General features: G+C 53.9%; 2 protein-coding genes and 1 long non-coding RNA gene across 4 annotated transcripts in view; 2 read left to right on the top strand and 1 right to left on the bottom strand.

Moving 5' to 3' along the window:
* POLA1 (DNA polymerase alpha 1, catalytic subunit) overlaps positions 1-1,836 on the top strand; it is a 179,094-nt gene extending 177,258 nt beyond the window's left edge. Inside the window, exon 38 of the transcript XR_014155869.1 lies at positions 1,150-1,836. The gene's annotated coding sequence lies outside the window, so the exon portion shown is untranslated. The remainder of the gene's footprint in view (positions 1-1,149) is intronic.
* On the bottom strand, positions 1,268-14,752 carry ARX (aristaless related homeobox). Its single transcript, XM_081858897.1, has 5 exons — positions 14,073-14,752; positions 12,188-12,893; positions 9,242-9,287; positions 6,083-6,420; positions 1,268-2,633 (listed from the first exon to the last, which is right to left on the bottom strand). Exons 1-5 carry the CDS (start codon positions 14,263-14,265, stop codon positions 2,393-2,395), a joined length of 1,524 nt encoding a protein of 507 aa, XP_081715023.1. The 5' UTR covers positions 14,266-14,752; the 3' UTR covers positions 1,268-2,392.
* Positions 6,183-15,584, top strand: part of LOC309340257 — a 557,080-nt gene continuing 547,678 nt past the window's right edge. For both annotated transcript variants that reach the window (XR_014155893.1, XR_014155894.1), the window contains exon 1: positions 6,183-6,300. This is a non-coding gene — a long non-coding RNA (uncharacterized lncRNA). The remainder of the gene's footprint in view (positions 6,301-15,584) is intronic.

Here is a 15,584-nt window from a genome sequence, read left to right as displayed (position 1 = left end):
GACAGACAGGGAGAGAGACAGGGAGAGAAACTCGTCGGTGCGCACACCAAAGCAGCAACGGGCCCCGGACCTGGCTTTCTTTTTCCAAGCCGGAAGCCAAGGCCTCGCCTCAGTCCCAGTCCCAGCTCGCCTGCAGGAGGGAGGCTTGGGCGCCGGGGATCTCGCCCACCAGATCACCAGTCGAGAAGTGATCCGGTGGAAGAGCGCACCATCGCCACCAGCTCCGTCTGGCAAGCCCACCCCCAACCTAGGTGGTCCGATGGTGGTACAGGATACCACCGAGGCTCCCACCCTCTGGCCAAGCACGATCTCCCCCTCTCTCTTTCACCTTCTCTGGCTGGAGCAGCGGAGTTGCAGCACCTTCCCTGTCCCTTCCCCCGCCCGCCCGCTTCTCTGGAAATGGCCGTGAGAAGACAGCTGCTCGCCTTGACCCAGTAAAGAGGACGCCACATGCAAAGCCAGTGTGCAACATTCGGGATTCCTGTTGCTTTAGGCAGCGGGAAAGAAAAGAGAGGCGGAGGCGAGTCGCTTGATCTGGTCAGATAAGGAACCCAAACCATCTTGGCCATCAAAAGAATGAAACGGCGCAGATGCGCTACCGCCCCCCCCTTTTTTTGTACAGAACGATCCTGCGCGCTTTTACTCGGAAGTCAGTCCGGTGTTCCATGAGGATTACTTTCAGGGTAGAGGGCACAGCACTGCAGCTTTACAGCACAAAATTCTGCCCCCGGAGGTTTGCTCCCAGTCTAAGTGTGCACAGGATGAGCAGCCTTGCAGTGCCACCCTATGTATATTTACTCATCAGTCAGTCTCCTCTGTTGTCATTCCCTGGGAAATGGACATAGGCTACAATCCTACACCCAGAAAGCCCCAATGAGCTCAGTGGGATTGAATTCCCAGTAGATCAGGAAAAGATTTGTGCTGCCAACCTGTTACCTGCCCACAGCTGTCAGCCTGTGCCTAGGCCAATTTTCCATATATCCTGGTGCTCTCCAGATATTTTGGACTTCCATGGAGGCACCAGGTTGGGAAAGGGGGAGTGTCTTTTAACATTAAAACCAATTTGGGTTAGGGGGAAAATAATCTTGCCTAGAAAGCTTGTGAAAGTAATAAAATCTTTTCATTTTTTCTGTTTACATATATTTTTAGGCATCTATCAGACAAATATCTGTAAAGCTGGAGAGTTCAATCAAGTCCTTGGTACCCTAGCCCTCCCCCACCTTGGTGCTGAAGCACAATTTACTTCCAATGACGCTGCATCTCCAGGTATCTTTTCAAATTCTTCATAAATGTATATATATATATTTTATTTTCTATGGGTGACACTTTTCCACTTGGTCGCAAGGGAAAGTGAGAGCAATAACAACATTACACAAAAGCACTGTACCGACGCCCTGTCTCTCTCTTTTTTCAACTCTCTTTCCCTTTCTCTCTCTCTCTCTCTGGTTTCAGGAACCTCTACAGTTAATAAGTTAAATAAAGGGTTTGTACATAAATATTTGTCTAGGGACCCTATGATATCTACAACACAGTAAGAATCTACAGAAATGACAAACTTGTACAAACACTACACGGAGTGCAATTGTTATATAACATTTCAAATATACAAAGCTCTGGGTTGCTGTGTTTCTTTTTTCTTTTTTTTCTTTTTCTTATTTTTTTTAATAACAATGGTATGTACAGAGCATCACAGTTTAGTGACTTCTTTTTTTAAAACAGTCCATATTCTAGCACTGTTATTTTTCCCTTTGGTTTGCTATAAAACCCTTGGTTGGTGTGATGATAGGAGGACCCCTCCACACACAGACAAAAAAAAAGAAAAGGAAAAGGAAAAGACCAGACTCTCTCCCCGATCCCACCCCGATCCCCTTTTGCCTTATTAAGTGCACCGGTTCGTTTTAACACAGCATCGCATCATTGGCTTCCTTTTGGCCTGGCCCAAGCAGCATCCTTGGTTTCGACGTCCTCCCAAAGCTCCTCTTAAGATCGGCCCAGGGTGACAAGACTAGATGTGGCGAAGGGAGAGAGAGGGGCGTGGGCTGCGCCGCCACGCTGTACCTGCCCACGCGCCCCGCTCCGAAAGGTCCTCTCTCCTTTCTCCTCCTTGGGATGTACTTGGGTGTTCAAGAAACGGAATGACATTGGGGAAGGGGTGGCGGGTGCGTGGGGTAGTCCCAGCCAAGGAGCTTCTGCTGAATGGCCCGAGGGAAGCATGAAAAGCAGGAGCCTGGCTTGCTCCGAGTACCGAACCGGAGGAGAAGCTCTCCGCCGCGGATCCTCGATCTCTTTTTGTATGTGTCTGTCTTGCTTCTCGCTCTCCCGTTTTGGTCTTGGGTTTCGCTCCTCCGCCAGGCGATCTCTGGCCGGCCTCGCCCCGCCCCGTCGGGGCTGCTTAGCACACCTCTTTGCCCGTGCTGTTCCCGGGGAGGATGTTGAGCTGCGTCAACTGCGCCGCGTGCTCCTTGGCCTTCAACCGCAGCGCCGCGATGCTGGAGGCGCGCCGGTCCGCTGCCGCCGTGGCCGGATCCGAGAGGCCGCCCGACTGCACGGCGCTCTCCACGCTCGGGGCCGGCTGGCGCAGCAGGGCGGCCGCGGTGGACGCGCTCGTCAGCGGGGCCATGGTGGAGAAGAGCCTGCAAGCCAAGAGGACACAGGCCGGGCGGTCAGTGCGAGGCCCACTCGCCTCCGCGCGCGCTTCGCCCTGGCCCGGAAGAGGGGGTGGCGACCAGGCGACACCCCCAGAACCCCGTGTCACTAACAAAAGCGCCCCTACATTGCATCATCCGCCTCAGGCTACTTTTAAAACAGGCCGGGGGGCTGCTGGACTCCAGCTCCCATCAGGCCCAGGGAGTGTGGCTCATGGGCGTTGTAGTCCATTCAAGGGCAAACCCACTTTCAAAGGCAAGGAAACAGGCCTCCGGAGGACTCTCAACCTCCGCTTATACAATTTAAGGCGGAGAAAGCCCAACCCGCGACCCTCCGCATACAGTTGAGACTACAATTCCCACTACTACTGAGCCGTTGCCGGGGGGCTCCTGGGCTTTGTCGTTCCACAACTTTATGGGGAGCGTCAAGTTGGCTACCCCAGAATTAGAGGGCTGCGAGTGAAAGAGCGGCCAATCCCGACCCGGGCAACAGCCGCATGCTCTTTATGTATTTGATCAGTGCTTTTATACCGCCCTTCACCCTGTCTGGATCCCGGGGCGGTGTGCAAAACAAGGTCCCGCCTCTGTTCCCTCCCGGGCCTCGATTCGAATCCTGGGTTTTCCAAGCTTAAGGTCTGGCCGGTTCCTACTCGCGGCCCTTCTCGGGGCAGCATAAGCCAGGCGGGGTTGGAAGAGAAACGCCCAGTCAACGAGATTGTCTGTAAGGCGCCTAATCCTCTCCCATTTGCTAGTGACAGGAGCTCGCTGGCAGGCGACGCTTGAGCCTGCGACTTATACTGTGATCAGAGAGAATAATATTTTTTAAAAAACTATTGCTAATAATAAATAGTAGTAACAATCGAGACTTTTCCCTCTCCTCTCCCGCCACTTCCATCTTCCCCAAGCTACAGCGGTGGTTCTTTCCGCTGCCTCCGCGGGCTCTTTCCCCTTGTCCTTCGCGTTCGCTTCTCGGGCGCCCCTCCCCTTGCCCTTCCGATGTCTATACTTTCCTCGGCCCGCCTTATTAGAGGTCCTGGATGCCCGAAGCGGTGTCTGCCGCTCGGCTCCTTCGCGGGGCGGATGCCCACGCCCAGCAGGGCGCGCCGTCCCTGTGGATTTCCGCACAGTGGAATGCCAATTATTCTCCGGCAACCCTAGCATCCCGGCTCAATGACACAATCTTGGAAATGCCTTCCCCTCTAGTTTTCCTTCCTTACCTCTCCCCGGAGCAGCCGCTCTGAAGAGAGCAACTGACCCCCTTGACTGGCACGTCGAGATATACAGACTCTCCATTAACCAAGGAGGTGATTATTGACATCATCACGGCTAGGAACTGAACTGTGGGCCTGGAAGGCAACAGGGGCTACATACTAAGCCCGGAGCCTCCTAAGCTCCCGGACTGCGGGCTGGCTGGCTGGCTGGCTGGCTGGCGCGGGGAGGGCCTTGGGGAGGATTACTTGGGCGCGGGGAGGGGGGGTTCCCCGACTCTCTGCTCCTGAAATTCTTCGCGCAGCTCAGCCCTGAAGTGGGACGGTCTGCATCTTGCTGCTCTCTTATAGGCTACGATTTCCGAGGGTGTTTTTCTTTTAAAAAAACACAAATAGCAAAACGGGGAACCCTATATGCACAGTGGCTTGGCTTTTCAGAAGGCAGTTTCTATGGAAGGCGAAAAGCTTTCCTAAAAACTTCGCATTTTAAGAGCAAGATGGAAGCGCGAGGAGGAAAGTCTCTGCTTTCCTCTTCTGCTCCCTTCACTACTTCCTCGCTCTCTTTTTTCGTCGCCTGCCTATTTTGATCGCACAGCCTATTAGCCAGGCAGTTTAGTAAGCATTTTACAACTCATTTTTCAATCTGATGGGGGGCGCAAGGGGAGGTAGCGCAAGGGCTCCGGCTGATGCAGCCAGAGAGAAGCGCTCCAAGTGTAGAATCACGGCGGCAAGTAGGGGGCGTGACAACCCCGTAGCCGCCTGTCTGCCTTGAGGGAAACTGAGTCACTCGGGGGCTTAGGGGAAAGGCAGAAACGCTTTCGTTGTAGCTGGGCGGCTCTCGCGTTCCCCCACGACACAAAACTAAATTTTACTTGGATTTTCCCCAACCCTCCTCCAACACATAATTGTGTTAAGTGGCGTCTCGCCTGCGATGAATCTATCTCTTCTTTGTTCTCATCAGTAGAGACATCACTGCAGTTCTTTTGCCCTTCCATTTTCAACCTCTCTCCGGCTTCCATAAATCCCGACAATGCTTTTTTGTCACTTTATAATTACCTATTGACTTCTTTAAATTAATTGTTTGGTTATTGTTTAGAGAAAGGTAGCTGCAGTATCACTTATTTTATTTTATCCTTGACTAACAAGCCTGGTTTTCCGTTTAGGTGTAAACTAGACAGCACTGCTGTGACTTTTCAGTGGATTTAAGTTGTCTTTATTCATTTTTTAAACCCCTTTCTCGATTTCATTTTATGCTTTTCTGTGACTATTTAGTGTGGGATCAAATATCAACAAAGATGAAAGGTAAAATGAATGTGTTAAAACGCACGTAGACCATTTTAAAAGTTAAGATTATTCTAATAAACGGACTGTCATCCAATCACCTAAATAATATTATGTGGCCAAGCCATCTAGCTAGAAGAAAATCTTAGGAGTACCTTCCAGCCAGTGAGCTTAAGATCATGGTCTAAATGCAAATGCCAGTGACTGGCCTTTTCCTTTAAAGTTATCTCTATCCATTTAGGGAACAGGAGGGTACCATGAGCTTTGCACACATCATCATCATCATCATCATCATCATTATTCCCAACTCATACGAATTCCATATTCTAAAGACTGGGGAGCTATACTTGCAACCCAGAAGCAAAGCGACTGAACTATTGCATCCTGTCCAGGCATGGACATCTAGGTCATTCTTGTCAGCACAAGGAGGGAACCTCTCCAGCGCCACCAAGCCCATAAGTGCGGGAGTTAGGCCCAGCGAACCCTGAAAGGAACTTCTGAAGGTTTGAGCAGGAAGCGTCTCAGGTCCCTTGAAGTTTTGAAGCAGAAAAAGTTCCACCACTCCTGCGCCAGGTCTAGAAAATGGCCAGACAGAGCTTGCTGGATGAGGCCAATGAATGGCCCATGATCTAGTCCTGTGGGAGACAGAGCCACTCTCCCTTCCCATGCCTTCAGAAGCACCGCTGCACCTTCACGCGCGAGGCCCTCAGCGCACAACCCGCGCCCAAATCTATATAATACCAGGCAGGCCAAGACTTGCCTTCGCCATTCCCACCCTCAGGATTCCCTTGAGGCCCCGCCCACTTCGACACCGAAGCGTGCCTTACGCATGCGTACTCGGGAGGAAGCGCCGCCGCGGCACGTGCGCGCGTCGGTAACGGTCTTCTAGTTGACAGCGTGGGGGGGGGGGGAAGAAGGAGGTTTAGGCCGCGCCTGCTTCAAGTTTACCTGCCGAAGGCGGGGCTGATGAAGGCCGGGTGTCGGAACACGGCCGCTCCCAGGAAAGTGCTGAGGCCTAGCGGGGTCCCGCCGGGGGGCAGAGCTGCCGAGCCGGGAGGAGGAGGCGGCAGGCTGGGGAAGGCGGCGGCGGCGGCGGCGGCTGCGGCGGCGGCCGTCCAGGCGGAGTCGAGAGCTGGGTGGTGAGGAGGGAAAGGACTAGCATCAAGGTAGGGACTGAGCGGGTGAGACGCCGAGAGGGGCCCAGGGAAAGGCAGGCCGGGCGGGTGGCTCTGGGCGCCGGCCTTTTCCCTCTTCCGCCATTTGGCTCTCCGGTTCTGGAACCAGACCTGGAAGCCAAAACATAAAACAAGGGGGTGGGGAGGGGGGCAAGGCGGTTAGTCAAGCGCGGCTCCTCGGCAGCCCCGAGACGACGACGACGACGACGACGCCTCCTCTTCCCCCTCCTCCGGGAAGGCCCAGCGCTCGCTTCGGCGCCAAGGCCGTCGGGGGACCTGGGCCTAAGCGCAGCGCACATCTTCGGGCCTCCGTGGCGGTTCTGGGGCAGTCATTGTCTGAAACTACCCAGCGCTCCTGCCCAGGGAGAGGCCCCTAGAGGAAAGGGAACCAAGGAGAAAGGGAAGCAAGGGCTTCTGGCTTGGCAAAAGAGCGCCCACCTCTCTGCGCCCAGACCCCATTTTGCCTTTCCTCCATGCCTTTCGTGCCTGCCAGATCGGTGGGCGAGAATGTCGAAGCAAATGGCTTGGGCAGAGGGGTGGGAAGTTTCACTGCTGAGCATGCAGACCCAAAATGGGACAGAACTACGTGACAGTGACATCACAAATCAGTTTTCTCCGTGTCTTCCTTAGTGTCCCCCTCACGGTAGAAATTTAGACGCCAAGCTCCTCGCTGGCAGAGACCTGCCTCTCTCCCCCGCCCCGCGTCCCTGGGAATCTGTAAAAGCGCCATGCAAATAGATGGTGCCCTATTGGAAATAAAGACAATAATTAAACGCATCTTGTTTCTCTGGTGGTGACCTTAAAGTGGATCCAGCCCTTGGCCTGGCCAAGGCAGGCTTAATATAGATCTATTTATTCTTAACGGGAGTGATCCATCAGCTTGAGCAGGCTCTGACTTGGCTGGGCTTCCTGGGCTACAGGTAGAAACACACGCAACAGCTCCTTCTTAAGCGGCTGCCTTTCTGCAAGACGCTCCTTCATAATACATAATACAACCAATGCGACTGCATTCAAGCAACCTCGCCTAATGTTCTCCTATTTTCTTCAAAAGCTTCCACGTATACAGCCTTTTCAGCGGGTTCTCCCCCCCTACACACCCCGCCTTTTCTCAACTCCACTGTTTGACAGACAGTTGAATGTTTTCGCCAGCCACACACGCTAAACATCATGTTTTCTTTTATGACAATTTTAAACCCATGCCTTCTTAGCGGCACTTAAAAGGCTCTAACGCTAATTTCCCAGTCCGTGCAAATTATTTTTCATTATTATTATTGTGGTTATTACGCCATCTCCGCAGCCACCCACACTCAGAGCCGCCACCAGAGCCGTTCTCGGGGAGAACGCTCACATTTTGCAAAGAGCTCGGGTCTTTTCAGCGGGGGGAGATGAAAAGCAAAAGGGGCAGCAATAAACAAGCTTCCCTCCCCTTTCCTAGTTATTAATAAAAACAGGGAGGGGTTCTCTATATAGTCATATCAGCCATCGACATATTTCTCCAGTTTTGGAGCCAAAGCGCTGAAATACTACCGAAAATATATCCCTCTCCAAATTTGGAAAGGAATAAAAACGGGAGGGCTACTTTCTAAAATCTAAACAGATTGACAATTGCAACCCCATAGGTGTATGCTCAGAAGTAAATCTCACCGAGTTCAATGGGATTTACTCCCCATGTGAGGATATATAATAGGATTGCAGCCTCGGCTTCCATAGGAGGCAATTATTTGGAAATAGGTTGGGGAAAATGAGAAAGAGAGCCACATATTCGGGGGGGGGAGGGGGCAGGGAGACCGGGACCATCTTCTCGTTTGTGTTGCTCCACTCGCCTATAGGAAGGTCCCAGCGCAGCCAGCCTAGGAACTGCGGCTCAAGGCAACGGCAAACGTGGCGTCTCGGCGCGTCTTTTCCGTTTCCAACTCAATTAGCAACTTGGCCCCACTGCAAATTCCCCCTCTCTTATTGAATTAATAAGTTTGAGTACACCCAAAGGTAAACCGAGGGGCTCTAATAATTCATATTCCCCTTAATTACATCTTCTCCACTGAATAGGGAGGGAAGGGAGGGCGAGAAAGAAAAGGGGGGTTGTCTCTGTCTCTCTCTTAGTTATTTAACTTTCCCACGACTCATTCCCCTGAGCTGAAAATCCTGATTTGCTGTCACATCTCTGTTTGACAATGGAGAAATGTGTCAACAGAAAGGAGGGGACCGGGCTCTTCATTAGCCCCTCTAATGCGAGAAGCTGTTGTGTATTAAATGAGCCATATGGAATTTATGATGCTTTCGCCGCGCCTGACTTTCAGTGTAAAGTGATTTGCGCGGAGGCAAAAGGCCGCCGCCATCTGTCGGGGGGTTGGCCGAAGAGGGACGAGTGGAGCGCCTGGCTCTCCGCGCTGCGTAGCCTCCAGGCTCGGGGTGGGGGAGCAAACACCTTCTAATAGCATTGCACCGTCGAGCCAAAAACAAAATCGAGGAAATCAAATAGCATTAGCTGACTCTCTTCGGGCCAAGCGGAGAGGAAACCAAACAGCCCCTCCCTGTTTGCTCGAGCGCCAAAGTGCCCTTTGATGGAGGCCCGATGGGCCATTTGAGAGCGCAGGCAAATACCTACTTCTCGCTGCGTTGGGCTGACAACCACAGCTAGTTCTTTCATCGGGGTGGGGGTGGAAAGGGGGCAGAAGGAAAGCTGCTGGGGGCTTGCTCCCCCCCGTACAGAGCCGGAACGAAATTAACTGGTTTCAACGAGGGAAAGGGCAGACTGGCACCCATCACCCAGCGTTTGGTCTTAATTTGGGGGTGTGGGGGAGGAGAGAAGGAGCGAGCGCCTGTTTGGGTTCAAGGGTCTTAAACAATATTTCCTCTCCCTCCCCACCTGCGGGGACCCCAAGCCCGCCGAGAGAGCGCTCCCAGTCCCCATCGCAGCTGCCCCTGGACTCACCTGCACTCTGGCTTCGGTCAGATCCAGGCGCATCGCCAGCTCCTCCCTGGGAGGGAAACAAGCACAACAAGACACACGCTCAGGTGAGGCCCTGTGAAGCGGGGTAGCGGGAAAGAAAGGGTCCCGCGGCTCACCGCCTTGGTGAAGGCTACTACTCCTCCTTCCTTCTTTGCCCATATAGGGGAGAGCCATCCACATGCAAAGTCCCAAACAAGGCCAGTTTCCTACCCTTCGCTCCAGTTCCTACTGGCACTGACGCTGGATCGCCCCGGAATGCCCCCAATACCCCCACTCCCCGCAAAAAAATTAATATCCCAAACCAGGAAGCGTTTCACTCTCCACATCCTGAGAAGGCTAGCTTGAAATCGGGTGCACAAAGCAGACTAGAAAAAAAAAACACCTCCCAAGTTTCTTGTTTTGATCTGCGTGTCCCTCCCCCCCCCCAAAAAAAATACCTTTCCTCCCGTTGTTGTTACGAAGGGGACAATGTTTGGAGGAAGTGAAAAGAGGAAAACTTGCGAGCAGGGGCTTTGACAGTCTGCTGGGAAGGGCCGCGACCCCGGCCAAGGCCCGCAGCCCCGCGCGCCGGAGCAAGGCTCCCCCTCCAAACGCCGCGCCGCGGCACAGAGGAGATCCTTTGAGCTGCAACGCGAGCCCTTCATTGCGATTATTATTGCAACAATTAAGGCAAATCGGAAACCATTACTATGTTAGAAAACTGCTTATAATCTGTTTACCTCGAATATGAGAGCTCCCGGGATAATTGGCTCTCCCTCCGTTAGGAAGAAAAGCGCCGCGCTGGCCAGAGAGGGAGCCTGGCCGGGCTGGAGCGGAAGAACCAGCTCGCCCTTGCCCAGCTCCTCCAGACTGCCAACTATTTCTTTTTTTAAAAAAAAGATCTCCAGCCCGAGGGTCTGGCTCCTCACAGAGATGGCCGCCCCAAAGCCTCTCTGCCCCGATGTGCGCCATGGGAGGAGCGGCCTGGCTAAACCTCTCCAGCCTCAGCCGGCACATTCCACTGCAAAGACCTTTCCGAGCGAAATCGGAGCATACGCCGCTCGGGCTTCCAGAGGAAGGGCGCTGCCTAGGCAGGCCGTTGCCTTGAGTGGCTGCGAGGCAAAGCAAGGCAGCAGCTTTCGCTCAAGCCGGCAGTTCCGTTTCCTAAGCAAGGGGATCCCGGTGATTTCCTGTGCCACGCCGGCGAAGCTGCGTCTTACGCCCGCTGGCTCCGAAGGAGATTCCAGCAAATGTGCCAAGAAATAAACGCTGCTTCCCATCCCATTTCTACGGAAATACTCTTCCCCACCCCCCATATTAGAGGTGAGGCGAGCCTTGGCTAACGACTTTAACAGTGCAATAAACTGAGTTACGTGGGTCTCCTCGGAAGTAAATCCCACCGACTTCAGTGGGCTACTCTGTTAAAATGGGAACCGGATTGCAGCCCCAAGGAGGGGTAGAATATGGAAGGGAATTAGGGTCGCTCTTAATAAGAAGCCAAAACGAATCTCTTTATTCTGAGGATCAGTAATTCCTTTCCTCTTGGTAAATAGCAAAACCTTTGCTACAAATATTGCTGAAAGCGACCCTTCTCGGATCCGGATGCAGTAAAAGGAATTCCTCGCAGAAGAGGCTTTGCAGCTCAAAACGAAATTCGCCTACTTATTGAGAGCGTAACCCCGTTAATAGCGTTATGCTCTCCGCTCCTTTTCTCCGGATTGCAAATGGGAGCATTTTAGGAGTACGGGGGAATCCAAAGGAAAGGAAAGGATCTGATACCGAGTGATTTAAAAATTAAAAACCCACCAAACCACTTAGGCACAGACTTGCAAACAAAATGGGGATTTGCATTATTGTCATTTTCACTGCAATTAAGTTCGTCTCCCAAGCAGATTCTAGTTAACGGGAGGCAGGGATTTCCCCCTTGAAAGCGCAAATGCAACTTGACACCGCTTTAATTCGGATCAAACTGATACACGTCTGATACAGCGCTTCAGGGGAAGACGAACAGCCCGGTTCCTTTCAAAGTAAGCGTGCCCGGTTAGGCTTCTGCTTCAAACCCCTGTAAGGAGCAGACCTCAAGGCCAAGGCAATGGATCAGAATGACTTTCTCCCTCCGGATTCCCTCCCCCTTTTTAAAAAAAATCTTTTTCTTTTTTCTTTCTGGACGGTGCCCAGAAACGTCCTGAACCGGCGGGCGGACGCTTAGGGCGCTTGGGGCTTCTGCCAAAGCTTTCCAAGCAAGCTGCCATTCTCGTCCCATATTTTTAGCCCTCTCAAGCGGAATACTTTGATCTTTTCAAAACTATATCTATCTATATATACGCACGGGGCTTCCCTGCGGCAGGGCAGCGCTCCAGCTTCCACCGAGAGCGCTGAAACTGATACCCGACAGACTAGCCAGAGGATCAAGGCAAAAATAGACCCCGGAGAGGGTTTGACAAAGACGCGGCCAAAACCCACCTCTAACCTGTCCTTTGCCGGCGAACTCGGGCTGAGCCACACAAGCCCCTCTCGCCTCCTATCCTAAGGATGGGGTGTCTGGACTTCTGAGGAGAGGGAACCTCAAAAAAAGAATGACTTTCTTCTGGACGCGGAGTGGATTGAATAAAGCCCTGGGACACAACGGGGGGAGAAGGGAATTTCCCAACATATCCCACTCCGTCAGTTTCACAGCTTCCCAAGTTATCCCCAGGCGCGCGCACTTTTTCTTCTTGCCGTGTACATTTATCCCCAAGTCCCAAGGCTTCCGATTCTGCCCGTAGACACCCCTCCGTCGATTTTAATCTTAAGAGTTTATACTGATTGTCTCCTTCCAGCCCCGTCTAACTTGAGCGAAGAGTGGCCAGGGGAGCCGCACCAGCTGACCTCGCTTTGCGCCCTGGGGACACGCGGAACCCCCAAGCTGGGCAGCTGCCCCCTCCCCTCCCCAACCGCCTCGCCACCTACCTGGTGAAGACGTCCGGGTAGTGCGTCTTCTGGAAGGCCCTCTCGAGCTCCTCCAGCTGGTAGCTGGTGAAGGTGGTGCGGTAGCGGCGCTGCTTCCTCTTGAGCAGCCCCTCCTCGGAGTCGCTGCCGGCCGACAGGCACACGCTGTCCTCGCCGTCCTTGCCCTCCACCAGCTCGTCGACGGGCAGCAGCAGCTCCTCCTTGGGAGAGCAGCCGTCGGCGCCCTCCGTCCCCGGCGCCGCGCCAGGTCCCCCGACAACGCCGACGGGGCCCCCAGCGGCCCGCCGGGCCTCCTTGGCCTCGGCCAGCAGCTCCTCGTCGTCCTCCAGCTCCTCGTCCAGCTCCTCGGCCTCTTCCTCGTCGTCGTCGTCGTCATCCTCGTCGTCCTCGTCGTCCAGCAACTCGTCGTCTCGGCCGGGCCTGCCGTCGAGGCCGCCGCCTCCTCCTCCTCCTCCTCCGCTGGACAGCTCGTCGAGGGCGGCAGCGGCCCGCGGGAAGGGCGCGTTTTCCCGGTACGACTTGCTGCGGCTGATGCTGACCTGCGGCGCCTGGCTGATCTTGAGCGAGTCCCAGGACGAGGCGCCCGCCTCTACCCGCTCGGCCCTCGCCAGCAGCCGGCCCCCGCCGGGCCCGTAGAGGCGGCGCAGCTTGGGCGGCAGGTGCAGCTCGGCAGCCTCGAAGCCCCCGGGGCTGCCCTTGGCCGGTCCTGCCGGGGAGACGAACACAGACAGACACGCACCCATCACCGACCTGGCCGGGCACGTTTCGCTGCCGCCCAGCCGGGGGACCCTCAGTCTGCATCTAGAAACGGGCCCCGGGACTCGGAGCAAAGGGCAGACTGTGCGTGGGGGGCCCGGGTGTAAATACACCCCCCCATTTAGCCCAGATGCTTTCAACTTTCTAGGCGGGCAGCTGCAATTATTTTTGCCAAACCAGGTCGAATCTCTCGACGTCTCCCTTTCCCGTCCCGAGACCAACATCCTTCACAGAAAGCTCTATCAAAACCCACCCCTGTAGGAACTGTACGGAGAGATAAATTTGAGGATTGTGTCTGGACGAAAGCAAAAGCTAACTGTTCTCCGCATTAGTTTTTATTCCAACTAGTTGACTTATTAACATTACTATTCTTTTAAGTGCATTCATTAAAAGTCCCCTTCCTCTAGCCGACAATTTGACACCTGTCGGCTTCGTCAAAAGCATTTCCAGCGGCTCTGCGGGCACCCGAAGATCCCCATGCATTGGAAGGCCGGAGAGAAAGAGGCTTAAAATATTTTAAAACTCTATATATGCGTGTTGGGGGGGGGGAAACGCTTTTTCTCTGTCCCCTCCAAACACATTCTACCCGGAGCCCCACTTCTTTACAACCGGGAGCCCCGCCAAAGGACGCCCTAGCTATTCGCCCTCCCAAGCAGGCCTGGCAGCGGAAAGGCGCCGCCGAAGCAGCAACGGAAAAGACGCGCCAGGGACCTGCTGACTTGCCGCCGTTACTTATCTTCCTTCAACCCACCCTCTCCAAAAAAATAAGAGGAGAGCCCCATTTGGGGCACCACCTCCCTTCTCCCCAAGCAAGCTAAAGGCGACCCGGGCGTGCCTGGGATGCAGCTGGTGGTGGAAGGCAAGGCAAAAAAGAGACCCCAAGAGTGGCGGGGAAGCGGAGTTCCTCCCAGTCCGTTTCTGCCCCCTAACCTTCCTGATCGCCTGGGCGGTGGGTCGCCTGCATCTCAGACCCACGCGCCCATCCACGCCACTTGCAAGGGGGTCTCCGCGCTCTAGGCCCGCTCTCCGGGCGCAGGATTTCCGCGGAGCTCGCTGGAGCTGCCCGGAGAAGCGAAGTTGCCTGGCAGGCCCGCTTGCTCTTTCCTCTGCCCCCCTGGGCTGGGCTTACCTTGGCCGGCCTTGTCCTGCTCGATCCTGCCGGCCAGCGGCGCGAGGCTGGGCGCCGCTCCCAGCAGCCGCATCTTGCACGGGCTCCTCCGGCCCAGGATGCTGTCGATGCAGTAGGACGAGAGCAAAGTTGGCGATTTACTTTTGCATTCGGGCCTGTCGGAGCAGCTCTCCTCTTGATATTGGTTGCTCATGGCTTGGGCGTGCTGGCCCCTCCCGCGCCGCCGCGCCTGGCCGGGCTCCGGGTGGCGGCGCGTGTGGGCTCCGGGCTCCGGGCTGGGCTGGCACCCCTCCCCCCCACCAGGCAACAGCAGCAGCGCCGGCAAAGTCGCCCCTCTTCCTGCCCAGGACACTGGGAACAAGTGTAGCGCCTGAGCCGCAATAGCTTGGCTCTTGATTCCCTCTCCTCCACGTGCTGGGAGCCGCGCTCTGATTGGCTCTCTCCAGAGGCTGGGCAGCCTTCGGCTCCCAGCCAAGGGGAAAACGCGGTCCGGAATCTGGAGAGGGGAGGGGGCAGGGAACGGGAACGGGTTGCTTGACAAAAAGTTGGCAGGCTAACTTTCCCTGCCCAGACCTCGTCCTTGCTGGAGCTGAAGGACAGGAAGGGATTGGCGAAGGTCATCTCGTTCAACTCCTCTTCCTTGGAAAAGTTTCCTGCCAACTTGACACTTCCAGGGACGATGAGCCCAAATAATTCAGACTCTACAGTCTTAACTATATTATATAGGGAACGGAGTCTTAACTATGTCATATATTCGTCCCGATCTTCCCAAATAACTTACTGTTCCATTCAAGAAACAGCCCTCCTACCCTAATTTTGTTTTTGTTTTAAAAGTGGGTTGTTGGGCACTATTAAATTAGTGAGGGATTAACTGGATTAATTATTACTGCATTCCGTTAGTGCTGATCTTCATTAGTCAGCTCTATAATTTTTGATACAAGTGCTGCCTAAATAGAGCACAGAGCACTTCTGTCCTGAACTACTTGGAAGTAAATCCCACTATGTTCAATAAACCTTACAGTGTGTGTTTAGGATTGCAACATTAATACAGAACATGTGTGGGACATCGAGTGTGTACACACACACATGCATTCATTCATGTATAAAAATACAGACCTCTCTTTGTAGCTAGAGAGAAATATCAAAAACACTTGAGACTGTTTATCAGAAAAAGTTCGTTCACTAACAAATTGGTACAGATTAATTTGCAATGGTGGCCCGTGTGGAAACACATTTTGCGTACAAATTTCGATTTATCAAACGATTAAAGTGAATGGGTACAGGAAAGCTCATCAGCACGAGCGGGCACGAGCGGGATAAGGGAGTTTTCAAAAGGACCTAATAGACTTTCCTCGACCGATTCCTCGTTATTTATTCAATCTAGGGTCGTTGTTGCTTTGTTTGTTTGTTTGGCTGTTGCTGTTGTAGTGGATCCAGTATGCAAACCGACCAAGATCCCAGAAGAATCCTGTATTTGCCTTCAGAGTGAAGACAGGTCTGTGGCAGATCAGG

This window comes from Podarcis erhardii (genome assembly GCF_964252035.2).
Source record: "Podarcis erhardii genome assembly, chromosome: 4".
Classification (NCBI taxonomy): Eukaryota; Metazoa; Chordata; class Lepidosauria; order Squamata; family Lacertidae; genus Podarcis; species Podarcis erhardii.
This window is presented reverse-complemented; position numbering and strand designations above follow the sequence as displayed.

Coding starts and splice junctions, on each gene's coding strand:
- ARX (XM_081858897.1), bottom strand. CDS start 14,265: ATGAGCAACCAATATCAAGAGGAGAGCTGCTCCGACAGGCCCGAATGC. Junction 12,894..14,072: donor GCAGGACAAGGCCGGCCAAG/GTAAGCCCAGCC, acceptor TCTCCCCGGCAG/GACCGGCCAAGGGCAGCCCC. Junction 9,288..12,187: donor TACCCGGACGTCTTCACCAG/GTAGGTGGCGAG, acceptor TTTCCCTCCCAG/GGAGGAGCTGGCGATGCGCC.